Source organism: Giraffa tippelskirchi, chromosome 7 (genome assembly GCF_054371585.1).
Source record: "Giraffa tippelskirchi isolate mGirTip1 chromosome 7, T2T-mGirTip1v1.2.pri, whole genome shotgun sequence".
NCBI lineage: Eukaryota > Metazoa > Chordata > Mammalia > Artiodactyla > Giraffidae > Giraffa > Giraffa tippelskirchi.
Genome location: NC_137281.1, coordinates 114,778,077 through 114,794,614, shown reverse-complemented (window position 1 = coordinate 114,794,614; position 16,538 = coordinate 114,778,077). Strand labels below are relative to the sequence as shown.

The following is a 16,538-nucleotide window of genomic DNA, read 5'->3' as shown; positions in this document are numbered from 1 at the left end:
AAAAAGAAAGAAATAATAATGACTTCACTTTTTTTTTTGGCTGCTCCACGCAGTTTGCAAATCTTAGTTCCCCAACTGGGACCTGAACTTGTGCCCTCAGCACTGCAGTCCTAATCAGTGGGAGTCACAGGGAACTACTGTGACTTCATTTTCTGACCATAATGCAATGCAAATATAAGTTAACAACATAGATAAAGATCCTCCAAGCCAAAACAACACAGCAAACACACTGGATATGCAAAAACTTCCTCAAATACAACTTTTTTGTCAAAGAAATCAAAACCATGAATTGAAACTATCTAGAAAATAATAATAGAAACATTTCCATGGTGGAAACTACCGGCTGCCTTCCCAATGTCCATTCTCCTCTCTTTTTACCAACAGAACATTGACTTTGAGAATGTCAATGACCAGCTTAAAAAAAAAAAACAAAACCCTATTTCCCAATCCTTTCTTGTAGATGGGGATGACCATAAGATTAAGTTCTCACCAATAAGGTGCAAGGGATTACTGGTGGGTGAGCCCTCCAAGAAAGCTCTTTAAAAAGGTTGACACATCTGGCCTAATAAACATGTGTGTGTGATGCTGGATCAGCTATCTTGTAATTATAAGTTGTCTAATACATGCTAAAAGTAGATGAGTAGAAAGATAAAAGAGGTATTCCTCAGAAATATCCTGGCATCTATTCCAGCTCTGAACTTCGTATCTCTGGGGGGAAAAATACCCTAATTCTTAAGTTGCTATTTGAGGTCTGTTCATTAGGAACCAACACTATTCCTGACACAGTCACATATCGAAATTTGTGGACCCTGATAAACGAGTGAAAAACAAATGAAGCATGCAAGTCAAGAAATTGTAAATGTAACAGAATAAAGGAAAGCAGAAGGAAAGAATAATTATCAAACTAGACCTCAGTAAATTAGAAAATTAAGAAAAACAGAAATGATAGACAAGTCTAAGCTAGTTCTTTAGGGGAACAACAATTTTAAAAAAATATGTAGACATGTATTTTACCTGCAAAAGCAAGTAATAGGTGAAGAAAGCACAAATGAAACTAGAAAGTAAGAGATATAGAGGAGATGAAGTGATTTATACATTGCAAAATTCTCTGCAAATAAATTTGAAAATGTGGATCAAATAGATGATTTTCTTGGAAAATATGCTACTAGAGTGACTCCAGAATAGAAAGAAAACTTAAAAATGCTGCTAACAGTGAAAGAAATAAGACGCAGTTTTCTGTGACCAGTTGTTTTTGTTCTTCCTGCCTATCCGTGGCTGTCGGAGTTTTCAGAGTGAGAGTAGTGAATTTCTGGTGAGAGAACCTCTGAGTGTGGGGTGGCTGGGGCGACCTGCCTGGTGATCTGTATGCAGTCTCTTGACAAGGGTGGTCACACACCAGAAGGGTGAAGACAGTGATTTTTGGCATTAGGACCCATCAAAAAATAAAGAGACATGAATTTTCAGGTTTTAATAACATTTTTCAGGTCCTTATGTTCCTTAAACTTTTTTGTTTAAAAAAAAAATATTTTTAATCATTACTCTCTGATTTCTTAAAGTAAAAAATGTTTTAAACAGTGTATTCCAAATAAATAATGATAAAGCTTTCAAAGCAGCATTGTGCATAAAGAAGCTTGAAAGGGTTTTTACAGGAAAATTAAATTTTGAAAAAAAGAGAAAAATGTAAGCATCAGAATACCTTAGCTCTTATTAATTATTTTCATGGAAAAGTATCTTGTTCTCAAATGCTGGTAAGCTGAAACACCCTACTGGTTAAAAATAAATAGATAAAGTGTGAGGAAATGAACTAAGGAAAAAAACAGGGCAACCGGCACAGCTAGAGAGAATAATTAAGCTCTGCTAAAGGCGTCAGGTCATTTCACCAGTCGTCCCTCCTAAGGCCAGGGTTCATGCTTGGTGTTGACAAACACCACAGTCACGTGGGCCCACTGGCATCCAGAAAGGCCTGTTTGAAAGAGCATTTGCTTCTGAAGTGTCCTTGCTATTATATTAAAAGTGTTTTCTTTTCCCTGAACTTTGAAAGTTTTCTCTCATAATCTTTATTTAAAGAGATGTAATTTTAACTTAATGTCCTCTTTTTACCCTTTTTCCCTGGTAGTGGGACCAGTGAACCATGGAGCTGTACTTTGGTGAATATCAACATGTGCAACAGGAATATGGTGTCCACCTGAGACTCGCAAGTGATGAAACCAGGAAGTCCAGGAATTCCCAGCACGCTAAGGCAGGCTCCTACGGTGTCAGTATTCGGGTCCAGGGCATTGATGGCCACCCCTACATAGTCCTCAATAACACAGAGCAGTGTCTGGCAGGCACGTCTTTTTCTGAAAACGGGCCATCGTTTCCAACTCCGATGATAAACAACCTGCCCCTCCATCCCAGCAAGGGGTCTGTGGTGGAAGAGAACAGTGCAGAAGAACTGCAGCTCCCAGAAAACCCATATGCTCCACCTGGCCCAGTAAGAAACCCGAAACAGCCCTCTCTCTTTGAGGGCAAGAATGAGGCTCTAGAGCGCAAAGAGGAGCCAAGGAAGGCATCCCCCGTGCTGAACTTTCAGAGGCATCCAGAGCTTCTACAGCCCTATGATCCTGAAAAGAATGAGTTGAGCTTGAAAAATCACCAGCCTTCTGAAACCAGTTGGCTGAAAGCTTTAAGAGAAGAAGGGACCAACAATAAGAAGGCCTGGACTTGCATGCCCAAACCTAGCCATTCCCAACCCACCAGCCCTCCTTCAGAAGACCCGGCCAGGTCCAATGTGATGGCCATCCGTTTGTGCAGCTCCGTGGTCATCGATGACCCCAAGAAGCAGACCTCGGTGTGTGTGAATGTTCAGAGCTGCAGCAAGGAGGATCTGGCAGCAGAGGCTCTTGCCCCTAGCGGGAGGCCCCTGCCCACCCCCAGCCTGCAAGCCCACCCTGAAGCCAAGAAAACCAGACCGGATGTGCTTCCCTTCCGGCGCCAGGACTCAGCCGGGCCGGTGCTGGATGGAGCCCGGTCCCGGAGATCCTCCTCCTCATCCACGACTCCCACTTCGGCCAACTCTTTGTACAGATTTTTACTCGATGATCAAGAATGTGCCATCCACGCCGACAATGTGAATCGTCATGAAAACAGAAGGTACATCCCCTTCTTGCCCGGAACTGGGCGGGATATTGACACGGGGTCGATTCCTGGCGTGGATCAGTTGATTGAAAAATTTGACCAAAAACCTGGGATGCAGAGAAGAGGCAGGTCTGGGAAGAGAAACAGGATCAACCCAGAAGACAGGAAAAGGTCCCGAAGTGTGGACAGTGCCTTTCCTTTCGGTCTCCAGGGGAACTCGGAGTACCTAACGGAATTCAGCAGGAACCTGGGCAAGTCCAGCGAACACCTGCTGCGGCCGTCGCAGGTGTGCCCGCAGCGTGCGCAGGAGCACCGGGGGAGGCAAGGGGGGAGGCCAGGCGGGGGACGCGCCTTCGCCAGGCTGCTGGGAGCCCAGCCCAGGCCGCCCCTGCAGAACAAAGATGGGAAAGTTCCAGCAAACAAAGGTGCTCAGGAAAGTCCTACTGGGCGCACATCCTCCCTCCCAGCCCAGACTAAGAAGGAGGAGGAAATCAAAACAGCCACTGCTACGCTGATGTTACAGAATCGGGCGCTGGCAACTTCCCCTGATTCAGGGACCAAGAGGATTTCCGTGAAGACGTTTACTTCCACCTCAAATACTCAGGTAATACTGGTGGGAGTCATTTTGTTTCCCTTCTAAACGATCTACATCCTGGCTGTAGGAATACGTATCTTCCATCTTGAATCAGTAATTGCATCATCTTGAATCAGTATTATTTTTTAGAGTTTTCCCCTACAGATTATGACCTGCCAATCATTCATTTTTCTAAACTAATTAAGTAACCATAGATTCCTGTTGTGTTCTTGTTTGTGAAGTAACTTGTCAAGCACAATTGAGAGACTCAATTTTTCTTTTCGTGTTTGTGTAAAATCTGAAAGTTTGCAGAATTTGTTTTCAAAAACAAAGAGAGGCTCCATGCTTAGATTTGTTTTGTTTAGATGTGTTAATTTTCCTCATGACATTGAGTGACTGGATTAATTTCTGTCCTGAGAAATTAGGTTAATCCTAATTTAGGTTTATCCTGAAGTGATGGAATTTCTTTAAGTGGTACATTTAGTGTTTTGCTAGTAACGATAAAAAGATAATGATAGTGATAAAATCGATTATAAGATTGGTAAGTGCCAGGCACTATTTGTTATGTATTATAGGATCTCACCAACCCCATGAAGGAAGGTATTATTAACTTCTATTTACAGGTGAAAAATTGAGGTAAGGAAAAGTTAAGTACCTTGCCCAGGGTTCCAGAGCTACTAAGTGGTGGAATCAATTGTAATGAGCATCCTTACCTGAGGAATTCTTTCTGGAAAGTAGGAATGTGTTTGGAAGCTTCTGCTGTGGGGTGTTGACTTCTTCCTGGAAGCTTCATCCTGTGATCTAATAACAGACATTGTGTTCCAGGCCACACCGGATCTGTTAAAAGGCCAGCAGGAGCTCACTCAGCAAACCAACGAGGAGACGGCCAAGCAGATACTTTACAATTACCTCAAAGAAGGGTTAGTGATTTTCCTTCTAGGAGCAAAGTATTGTCCTTTATGGAGGGCCTCTTACTTTTCTCTTGTGAGACCTTGTGTTTTGTGCTCCTTTCCTGCCCTGTGTGAGCCATTTCAGGGTTCGGGCTCCATGGCTGGAGTTTTCATAACAGCATTTGAGACTTGAATGGAGGAGGGTGAAGAAGGGGAAGGAAATGTAGGGAACGACATCATACTTTAAAAGTTCAAAATGACTATGACTCTCTACTATTTTAGAAACATAGGAAGACTGTCTATTCAGTTTTGGACTGAATCAGTCATTGACTTGAGTTTGCCTCTGTACACACAAATGTAATCAATCGTCCCTTATTTATTACAAGTTACAAATAAAAACACCTCCTCCCCTCCCCAGAGTTGGTGTTGGCAGGGAGCTCCTGCTTCCATTATTTTTAAAGCATATATGAGTCATTTAAAAGCTGTGCTTTCCACTTACTTATCTGGGAAGGTTGAGTTTGAATAATCTGGTTTTCAGTCCTTACTTAGATACCAAATAAGCTGGAATTCTAGGCCAGGAATTTGAAGTTTCTGTTTCAGTTCTCTCATCAGATATGATTAAAAAGAAGAAAAGCTTTATACTCTGACATGACTGAAAGTCACTTGGCAAAAATACTCATTGGTATCAGAACACTTCATAGTTTTGTATTGTGCCTTACAATTTTCCGTCAGTAATGTAGAGCTGACAGAATCATTCAAAATATAAGATAGGGGCTCTTTTGAAGGAAAAAAAAAAGTAAAGAGATTCTTCTGACTATGAACTAGTTATTAGTGTCTTTCTGTGAAGGGTTTTACCATGAGAAAATTAAAGTAGAAGAACTTTTAACATTTAAAATGGTTTCTCTACATTCTTTTGTTTTTTTGGCCCTTGATTTATTGAGAGACTGAGACAGACTTTAGTGAGAGGCACTTATTTAAGGAAACTTGTTAACTTTTCTTAAGTGTCAGGTATGTGCAATAGAAGGTGCAGGGTGGGTAGCTGTTAATAGAACTTTATCTGACCATTACCTGTGAAAGTCTAGACAGAGGGCAGCCGTGTTGACAACCTTTGCTTGGGGGATTTATTTTTTTAAACAAAGGCTAAAACAAACTTAAGATCATTGTGGGGCATTCGTAGTGTTACACACATATAGGAGAGATTCCATGTTGGAATAAATATTTGTCATTCAATTTAGGCAAGAAATAGATGACTAAATTTTTGTTGGATGTCATCTTCAAGCTTATTTAGTATGTACCTGTGTCTCTTTCACATGTCTGGAAATGAAAACCTCTATCTCAAATCAAATGGTAAAATAGAACCAATTATTTGGGGGAAAAACACACTATCCATCCTGTTCTCCTCACATGGGTTCTGTCTGAACCTTAATTTGTTCCTCTTGCAATTTACCTTTTTTTTTTTGGTTAAAGTTTGTTTTTTTCTGTGCTGTGCTGGGTCTTCATTGCTGCGCGAGGGCTTTCTCTAGTTGGGGCGAGCAGGGGCTACTCCCTAGTTGTGGTGCCTGGGCTTCTCTTGTTGCAGAGCATGGGCTCCAGGCATGTGAGCGTCAGTATTTGTGGTGCCTGGGCTTCTCTTGTTGCAGAGCATGGGCTCTAGGCATGTGAGCGTCAGTATTTGTGGTGCATGGGCTTCGTTGCCCTATGGCATGTGGAATCTTCCCAGACCAGGGATTGAACCAGCATCCCCTGCCTTGGCAGGCAGATTCTTAACCACTGGATCTCCAAGGAAGTCCCAGTTAATCTTCTTAAAGGGCTTATTGTTTGTGTGTCATGGCACATAAAATAGTCTGAGACTAACGGTTATGCCTTCATTTTTTTTTTTTTTTCCTGCTGCGTCTTTTCCAGAAGCACCGATAATGATGATGCTACTAAGAGGAAGGTCAACCTGGTGTTTGAGAAAATCCAGACTTTGAAATCTCGAGCAGCAGGGAGCACACAAGGAAATAATCAAGTAAGGAGAAGCTTGGTGCTTTGTAGAGGACATTTCACATGGAGCGTGGCAGGCAGATTGCTTTCTTCAGTCTGTACTTTTGGTTGCAGCAGGAAGTGGGGAGTTTGCCGTGTAGTAGGCAGTACCAAAGATGGAACAGCATGCTTTAACTGTTGGCAATTTGCACCCTGCCTTTTTTCTAGAAAGGTTTTAAGAAATTTAAAAAATCTGTAAAATAAAACAGGACAAAGCGATAAGTGGTAAAATTTAGAAAGGGAAAAGAAGACTAGGGAAAACGGAGCATTAGATGGAGGACCCTAGCATTATAGTAGGCAGGTTTGAAAGGTAAGTATGAATGGGCTTGGACACAAGTTCTCAAACTTCAGAGAATAAGAAATAAAAGAATCAAACTAGAGAATATGAAAGAGAGACTGATGGGCTGACCTGTGTGGGCTGAAGGGAGAGGAGGGAGTGCAGTGGGGCCAAATTTTTTTTTTTTTTTTTTTTTTAAGAAAAACTGCCTGTTTATAATTTATTGTATTGAATTTGAGTTGGGACTTGGGAGATTTTTTTGGTTAAAGGAGTCATCTCTTATTTAGTGAGCATCTACTAAATGTTGGACATACTTTGTGCCATGAAAGGAAGCAGGATTTATGAGGGAGGACTAAAATCTTGTCTCTCAGTTCTGTGCCACCTTGACTTGGGCCCATTTCTTGCTTGGGCATCTTCCCTTTTCCCTTGTTGAGGGGGAATTCTGCACTGGAAGGAAAGAGGAGATACTCAGAGGCAGGCAACAGGGAATATGTCTCTAGCTTCTTTTTTAACTTTGGCAACACATGAATGAAGGATATTTTAAGGCATCAACTATCCTTTTTCCTCTATTATTCAGTATTCCCATGATTGCTGCTCTGGCATCAAATAAAAACATTTAAAAGTTGAATTGATTAATTTATTATATGTAACTATTTATAGTTACAGATTTATATATATATACTTATTTTTAATATATTCTGTTATATATTATGTATTGAATTTGTAAATATATAAGATATATAAATGCACATGGGCACACAGTTCCCACTGGGGAACCTTTAAATTGTACACTTTGCTTGTAGGAAGGCTTTAGGAACTGAACAGTTTTTACAATTAGGTTAGAATTTTTTTGCTGAAACTTACATACAAATCATCACTATGACCGTTGCTTTTCATTTACCTGCATATTCTCCTGGAGAACGCATCCTTTGGTCTTGATGTTCAGATTGTCATTGTGGTCCCAGATGAAGGGTATCCAGCCTTAACTGGGGAAGTCAGGGTAGCCCTTCTGGAGTCAATAACTCTAATGATGTCTGAAAAGATCATAGAATTCTCCCACACAAGGGGGAAAGGCAGGGCATTCTAGGTAGAGGGAATAGCACAAAAAAAACATAAAATATAAAGTGATGTGTGCTTGTCATGTTTAGGGGACTGGAGGTAGTTTAATGTAGCTGGAGAAGGGAGCTAGGATGTGGGGACCAGGCACCAGATAGGAAGGACCTTGTAAATCATGTCATTTTCAGGCAGAAGGTGATAGGCTAACACTGATGGACTTGTAAATGGCCATGAGTGGTGTTGTGTTTGTAAAAATTCATTCCTTTGTAGCTTTTGGAGAGAGGTAAGATTAGAGGAAGGGAGACCAGTTAAGCTGCTCCTTCTTAATAAGCCAGAGATAATGAGGTGAACTTAGGCCCTTAGACTTCTGGCTCCAGTCACAATACTGTGACTGCTTAATTGTCCACATTTTTCTACTCTCTGTGTCTCTCATTTATGAATCTGATTATTTGCTGGCAAAAGTTTTGGAATTTTATATTTGGTGTCAGTTAAGTGACTTCCTGCAAGAGAACCCCCTCTCTTAATAGGCTGAAACCATATCGGAAAGCAGAGAAGCAGGCAGTTTTTGTTTGGAAAAGAACAACCTACAATTTTTCTCCTTGGGTTACGTTTGTATTTCAAAGATGGATTGTTCTCATTTTGCCTAAGAAAATAGGAAGGCCTCTGTTTTTGTTGACTGTTGGCTTCTGTTCTGCTTCCTAGGAGCAGATGAGGAAGTGCCTCATTCTAGGTTCACGCATGGCTCACACCTGGATTTGGGTGCATGAGAGCCAAGACACTGCCTTTTCTGGTTTTCATTTCTGCTTTCCCCTCCCTTTTATTTGTAGTTTTCTAACCACTTTGCTATAGGATTTTAGCCAAATCCTTTTGAGAGTGTCATCCTGTTAAATCTATGCAAGAAAAAAAAATAAAGCACCTTGAACATTTAATATCTTTGCAATTGATTGTAGGCTTCTAATTCTTCATTTGAAGTCAAAGATCTCTTGGAACAGAAGAACAAGTTGACCACAGAAGTGGCTGAACTTCAGACACAGCTTCAACTGGAAGTCAAGGTACCTATGATTTTTCTTCGTACTATTTTATTCTTTTCTATCTTGATTGATAGAGTATTTTAAAATACCTTGGGTTGCCCAAGTGAAATGAAAACAATTTTTTTCCCAAAAGAAACTTTCTTCCCATTACTGAGCAAATTCCTGTGTATTTAATTCCTATTTTCCGAAGACTTTTTTTTTTGGTAAGTAACCAAAATCATGGCCGCAGGTGGTGACTGCAGCCATGAAATTAGGACGCTTGCTCCTTGGATGAAAAGCTATGATCAACCTAGACAGCCTATTAAAAAGCAGAGACATTGCTTTACCAACAAAGGTCCATCTAGTCAAAGCTATGGTTTTTCCAGTAGTCAGGTATGGATGTGAGAGTTGGACTGTAAAGAAAGCTGAGTGCTGAAGAATTGATACTTTTGAACTGTGGTGCTGGAGAAGACTCTTGAGAGTCCCTTAGACTGCAAGGAGATCCAACCAGTCCATCCTAAAGGAAATCAGTCCTGAATATTCATTAGAAGGACTGATGCGAAGCTGAAACTCCCATACTTTGGCCACCTGATGCGAAGAACTCATTGGAAAAGACCCTGATGCTGGGAAAGATTGAAGGCGGGAGGAGAAGGGGATGACAGAGGATGAGATGGTTGGATGGCATCACTGACTTGATGGACATGAGGTTGAGTACGCTCCTGGAGTTGGTGATGGACAGGGAAGCTGCAGTCTATGGGGTTGCAAAGAGTTGGACACGACTGAGCTACTGAACTGAACTGAACCAAAGCATGTAGAGAATGTTGGCTTTGATAGAGTAGCAGAAATGCTGTTGGATTCAGACAGGCAAGTTAGAAACTAAATGTCTATAAAATGTCTGGACTAAGTAGTAGAAACAGCAGAATGTGATTAAGATATGTTTGTGTTTTTCTTTTAGAAGTATTACAGTTCATTAAGCGTTCAGTATTCTTTCTAGTTGCGAACTCCTATGCCTTAATTGCACAGTTCCATCAGGTTGTTTAGTAATCTAGGTGCAGAGACATGGAGTTCATCAGAGTCCATCTGAGATGCAGGATTCAGTGGGGTGACATTAATGTACAGTGGAGGTACTTTAACTCACACACATTTGTTTTAGAATCAACAGAACATCAAAGAAGAGAGAGACAGGATGAAAGCAGACTTGGAAGTGCTACAAAGCCAGCATGACAGCAAGGTGGAGGAGAGCACTGTGCTGCAGCAGCGGCTGGAGGAGAGTGAAGGGGCGCTCCGGAGACACCTGGAGGAGTAAGTGTGGGCCCAGAATCTGAGCCCTCCCCACCCCAGGCTTCCGGGCCGATGGAGCCAGATTCTTTCTGTCCATTTAATTCTCCGCAACCTTCCAGATCTTCATAGGGGCTGCTGAACCTGCCTTTTCTCCCTCTTACCCTTGTAAAATTGTAAAACCGATGACGTGTAGACTGGTAAGCAGAATTTAAAAATTACTTGTGCACCTCAAAGGATGTTTTATAGAATTTCAGCCCTTAAAGTGGATCTCGTGGCAGGTAAGTGAGCAGCTGGGAATCCTGAGTCTTGTATCTAGAGATAGCTTAAGAGCCCAAGTCCAGTCTCTACAAAGCAAATGTCACGTGACCTCCACAGTCTTCTGGGTTCAGAGTTTTATCCTGGACAATGCTGGCTTTTGTGACCAGTGCTTATACTTCTTTTGCGTCTTTAGGGAGAGAAAGTCAAGCCCAAACGGCCCTGCCATTTTGTTGTATTAAAATCTGTGACAGTGGGCATTTTATTCATTTCAAGAGATTTGAAACAGAAAGATTAGTAATAGATCCACCACCGTTTTTTTTCCCACTTGCTCTTGTTGCACAAGATCCCCATCCTATCTAAAGAGTCTGTCTAGATGAAAACCTGTCCACATGTAGAAATCCATGAACAAGAAACCAGAGAGCCCAAAGTTATGTGCTTGTTGGGATTCTAGCAGTGATTTAAAAACATACAAGTAAAATACTTGACCCAGTTGTATGAGGAGAATGTCTAAATGAATGTGTATGTCATATGAACAGATGGGGCATATACAAAGGAATACTTTGAATACCTCATTGTGAGTGATTTATATCTGATTAAATCTGTGTGAAATACAGAATGAACATGTATAACATGTGGGACGTCTGAATGTGTGAGCTGCGTCTCAATAAATTGTATTCTAATCTGAAGAAAAAAAAAAATCTGTGACAAAAGGACTTGAAACGAAGGTCTGAAATGAATGGTGCAGTGAAGTCCACTGGCCATGACAGAAGCCTTATGTGAGAGGCTAAGCAGGAGTGAAACCTAGAGGGAAATTCAAGAACAATAGGACATTGTATCATAAAAGCATTTCGTTACCTTTGCCATTTTGATGGTGTGGTGTGTGCTTTTAAAATATTCTTAGAGGTTAATTTCAGAAAAGAGGTTGAAAAGAAAAAAACTCCGAAATTTAGAGTGTAGTGAAGACTTTACTGTGTTTGAGTGTCTCCTGAGGAGGTATGGTTCAGCAGTGGACTGCTGCAGGGGCAGGGGCTCTGGGTGCAGTAGACCTGGGTATGGCATAAGCCTTCTTGGAGGAGGTCGCCAGTAACCCCACCATAGAGCCACCAGAACTTACACAGGACTGGGGAAACACACTCTTGGAGGGCACAAACAGAACCTTGAGTGCACCAGGACCCAGGAGAAAGGAGCAGTAACCGCACAAGAGACTGACCCAGACTTGCCCGTGAGTGTCCAGGAGTCTCTGGCAGAGGCGTGGGTTGGTGGTGGCCTGCTGCAGGGCTGGGGGCACTGACTGTAGCAGTGCCTGCATGGGAGCTTTTGAAGGAGGTCACCATTATCTTCATTACCTCCACCATAATTTGGCTTCAGGTCAAACAGCAGGGAGGGAACACAGCCCTGCACATAAACAGAAAATTGGATTAAAGATTTACTGAGCATGGCCCCGCCCATCAGAACAGGACACAGGTTTTCCCCTCAATCAGTCTCTCCCATCTGGAAGCTTCTATAAGCCTCTTATCCTTCTCCATCAGAGGGCAGACAGACTGAAAACCAGTCACAGAAAACTAACTCATCTGATCACATGGACCACAGCCTTGTCTAACTCAATGACACTATGAGCTATGCCCTGTAGGGCCACCCAAGATGGATGGGTCATGATGGAGAGTTCTGACAAAACGTGCTCCACTGGAGAAAGGAATGGCAAACCACTTTAGTATTCTTGCCTTGAGAACCCCATGAACAGTATGAAAAGGCAAAAAGATAGGACACTGAAAGATGAACTCCCCAGGTCGGTAGGTGCCCAATATGCTACTGGAGATCAGTGGAGAAATAACTCCAGAAAGAATGAAGAGACGGAGCCAAAGCAACAACACCCAATGGTGGATGTGACTGGAGATAGAAGTAAAGTCCAATGCTGTAAAGAGCAATATTGCATAGGAACCTGGAATGTTAGGTTCATGAATCAAGACAAATCGAAAGTGGTCAAACAGGAGGTGGCAAGAGTGAACATTGACGTTTTAGGAATCAGCAAACTAAAATGGACTGGAATGGGTGAATTTAACTCAAATGACCATTATATCTACTACTGTTGGCAAGAATCCCTGAGAAGAAACAGGGTGGCCGTCATAGTCAACAAGAGTCCAAAATGCAGTACTTGGATGCAGTCTCAAAAATGACAGAATGATCTCTGTTTGTTTCCAAGGCAAACCATTCAATATCACAGTAATCCATGTCTGTGCCCTGAGCAGTAATGCTGAAAAAGCTGAAGTTGAACAGTTCTATGAAGACCTACAAGACCTTCTAGCACTAACACCCAAAAAGATGTCCTTTTCATTATAGGGTACTAGAAAGCAAAAGTAGGAAGTCAAGAAACACCTGGAGTAACAGGCAAATTTGGCCTTGGAGTACAGAACGAACCAGAGCAAAGGCTAGTAGAGTTTTGCCAAGAGAATGCACGGGTCATAGCAAACACCCTCTTCCAACAACACAAGAGAAGACTCTACACGTGGACATCACCAGATGGTCAATACTGAAATCAGATTGATTATATTCCTCACAGCCAAAGATGGAGAAGCTCTATACAGTCAGCAAAAACAAGACCAGGAGCCGACTGTGGCTCAGATCATGAACTCCTTATTGCCAAATTCAGACTGAAATTGAAGAAAGTAGGGAAAACCACTAGACCATTCAGGCATGACCTAAATCAAATCTGTTATGATTATACAGTGGAAGTGACAAATAAATTCAAGGGATTAGATCTGATAGAGTGCCTGAAGAACTACAGATGGAGGCTCGTGACATTGTACAGCAGACAGTGATCAAGACCATCCCCAAGAAAAAAATGCAAAAAGGCAAAATGGCTGGCTGAGGAGGCCTTACAAATAGCTATGAAAAGAAGAGAACTGAAAGGCAAAGGAGAAAAGGAAAGATATACCCATTTGAACGGAGAGTTCCAAAGAATAACAAGGAGAGATAAGAAAGCCTTCCTCAGCGATCAGTGCAAGGAAATAGAGGAAAACAATAGAATGGGAAAGACGAGAGATCTCTCCAAGAAAATTAGAGATAGCAAGGGAACATTTCATGCAAAGATGGGCACAATAAAGGACAGAAATGGTATGGACCTAACAGAAGCAGAAGATATTAAGAAGAGGTGGCAAGAATACACAGAAGAACTGTACAAAAAAGATCTTCACGACCCAGATAATCACGATGGTGTGATCACTCATCTAGAGCCAGACATCCTGGAATGTGAAGTCAGGTGGGCCTTAGGAAGCATCACTATGAACAAAGCTAGTGGAGGTGATGGAATTCCAGTTGAGCTATTTCAAATCCTGAAAGATGATGCTGTGAAAATGCTGCACTCAATTTGGGAAACTCAGCAGTGGCCAGAGGATTGGAAAAGCTCAGTTTTCATTCCAATTCCAAAGAAAGGCAATGCCAAAGAATGCTCAAACTACTGCACAATTGTACTCATCTCACACGCTGGTAGGGTAATGCTCAAAATTGTCCAAGCCAGGCTTCAACAGTGTGTGAACCATGAACTTCCAAATGCTCAAGCTGGATTTAGAAAAGGCAGAGGAACCAGAGATCAAATTGCCAATATCCGCTGGATCATCGAAAAAGCAAGAGAGTTCCAGAAAAACATCTACTTTGGCTTTATTGGCTATACCAAAGCATTTATGTGAATTACAACAAACTGAAAAATTCTTAAAGAGATGGGAATACCAGACCACCTGACCTGCTTTCTGAGAAACCTGTATGCTGGTCAGGAAGCAACAGTTAGAACTGGACATGAAACAACAGACTGTTTCCAAATCGGGAAAGGAGTAAGTCAAGACGGTATATTGTCACCCTGCTTATTTAACTTATATGCAGAGTACATCATGAGAAATGCTGGACTGGATGAAGCACAAGCTGGAATCAAAGTTGCTGGGAGAAATATCAATAACCTCAGATATGCAGATGACACCACCCTTATGGCAGAAAGTGAAGAACTAAAGAGCCTCTTGATGAAAGTGAAAGAGGAGTGTGAAAAAGTAGGCTTAAAACTCAACATTCAGAAAACTAAGATCTTGTCATTCGGTCCCATCACTTCTTGGCAAATAGATGTGGAAACAGTGACAGACTTTACTTTCTTGGGCTCCGAAATCACTGCAGATGGTGACTGCCACCATGAAATTAAAAGACGCTTGCTCCTTGGAAGAAAAGCTGTGATCAACCTGGACAGCATATTAAAAAGCAGAGACATTACTTTGCCAACTAAGGTCAGTCTAGTCAAAGCTATGGTTTTTCCAGTAGTCATGTATGAATGTGAGAATTGGACTGTAAAGAAAGCTGAGCGCCAAAGAATTGATGCTTTTGATCTGTGGTGTTGAAGAAGACTCTTGAGAATCCCTTGGACAGCAAGGAGATCTAAGCCGTCCATCCTGAAGGAAATCAGTCCTGAATATTCGTTGGAAGGACTGATGCTGAAGCTGACATTCCAATACTTTGGCCACCTGATGCGAAGAGCTGACTCATTTGAAAAGACCCTGATGCTCGAAAAGATTGGAGGCGAGAGGAAAAGGGGACGACAGAGGATGAGATGATTGGATTGCAAAACTGACTCAATGGGTATGAGTTTGAGTAGGTTCCTGTAGTTGGTGATGGACAGGGAAGCCTGACGTGCTGCAGTCCATGGGGTCGCAAAGGGTCAGCTACAACTGAGCGACTGAACTGAAAGACTTGACAAAAAATGTAGAACAGCTGTGAGTTTAATTTGGAACAGAGGTTGGCAAACTTTTTCTGTCAGATAGTAAATATTTTAGAGTTTATAGACCATACCATATGAAATTGTTCATTTCTGCCATTGTATTGTGCAAATGACCGTAAGCAATACATGAATGAGCATGGTTTTGTTCCAATAAAACTTTATTTACAAAAGCAGGCAGTGGGCCAGAGTGGCCCATGGGCCATAATTTGCTGACTCTATTGGTCTGGAGTAATGAGGGTGGGGTGGTACAGAGTCAGGTGGCTTTAGTGAAAATATTTATCATAAAAGTTGTGCTCTATGGCCTAATTCGTTATTTTCTCTATCCAAATTCTAGTACCCTGTGGTCTCCTTTTGGGGAAGAAATGTCGCTGTATAACCTTTCCCATTACATTGGCTTGAGTTCTCACTTGTCTTCTCCTTGGGCAGTTAGACTGTAGGTATAGTTCTTACCAGTGCCTTTCTGGTTTGTGATATTTTGTTCAGCGCAGAACAGAGAATGGGAGGCTACTTGGGGACTTAGATGACTCTACTTGACCATCTGAAGGTCTGAAAGCAGACTGGATGAAAATAAGCAGAGACCAGGAGAATCTCTCTCATGGGTTTCCTTTTCTGCCAGGCTGTTCCAGGTGAAGATGGAACGGGAGCAGCACCAGACTGAAATCAGAGATCTCCAGGATCAGCTCTCGGAAATGCATGATGAATTGGACAGTGCGAAACAATCCGAGGACAGGGAGAAGGGGGCTCTGATTGAGGTAAGCTGGGGCCAGGTGACAAGAGAGGCCCTGTCTGTCTGGACGGTATGGGATTGGGTGGGGGAACTGGGAGCCATTGTCTGTTGTGTGCTTGTTCTACTTGTGAATATGGTTCCCTTTTGTGACAGCATCATATGCAATAGTTGGTCTTAGGAAAATTTTCAACCGTATGGAAATGTAGAAAGAATAATGTGTTAACTCATATAGAGTCCCAGTCCAAATCCAACAGTTGTCAACATGTTTCCGTATTTACTCCATTTTTTCTTCTGTCCGTCCGTTCAACTTTTGTTTGTTTTTTAAATTCATCTATCTATTCATATTGATGAACTTTTTCAAGGGAATTTACAGATTCCCACATTGCACCCCTAAGCTTTTCAGCATGCATTTAAATAGTTAGATTATTTTCTTATAACCACAGTATTATCATATCCCCTTCATGGATCACAGCCTTGTCATGGTGAAGGGGCTTGCATAACTCAGTGAAGCTATGAGCCATGCCATGCAGGGCCACCTAAGATGGATGGGTCAAAGTAAACAATTCTGACAAATTG

General features: G+C 41.9%; 1 protein-coding gene across 6 annotated transcripts in view; it reads left to right on the top strand.

Moving 5' to 3' along the window:
• Positions 1–16,538, top strand: part of CGNL1 (cingulin like 1) — a 224,016-nt gene that overhangs the window by 110,734 nt on the left and 96,744 nt on the right. For all 6 annotated transcript variants that reach the window (XM_081510097.1, XM_081510100.1, XM_081510101.1 and 3 more), the window contains 6 exons: positions 2,117–3,721; positions 4,517–4,611; positions 6,484–6,589; positions 8,887–8,988; positions 10,100–10,248; positions 15,852–15,987. In XM_081510097.1, the coding sequence (XP_081366223.1) occupies positions 2,132–3,721; positions 4,517–4,611; positions 6,484–6,589; positions 8,887–8,988; positions 10,100–10,248; positions 15,852–15,987 (2,178 nt within the window). In that variant the 5' untranslated portion in view covers positions 2,117–2,131. The remainder of the gene's footprint in view (positions 1–2,116; positions 3,722–4,516; positions 4,612–6,483; positions 6,590–8,886; positions 8,989–10,099; positions 10,249–15,851; positions 15,988–16,538) is intronic.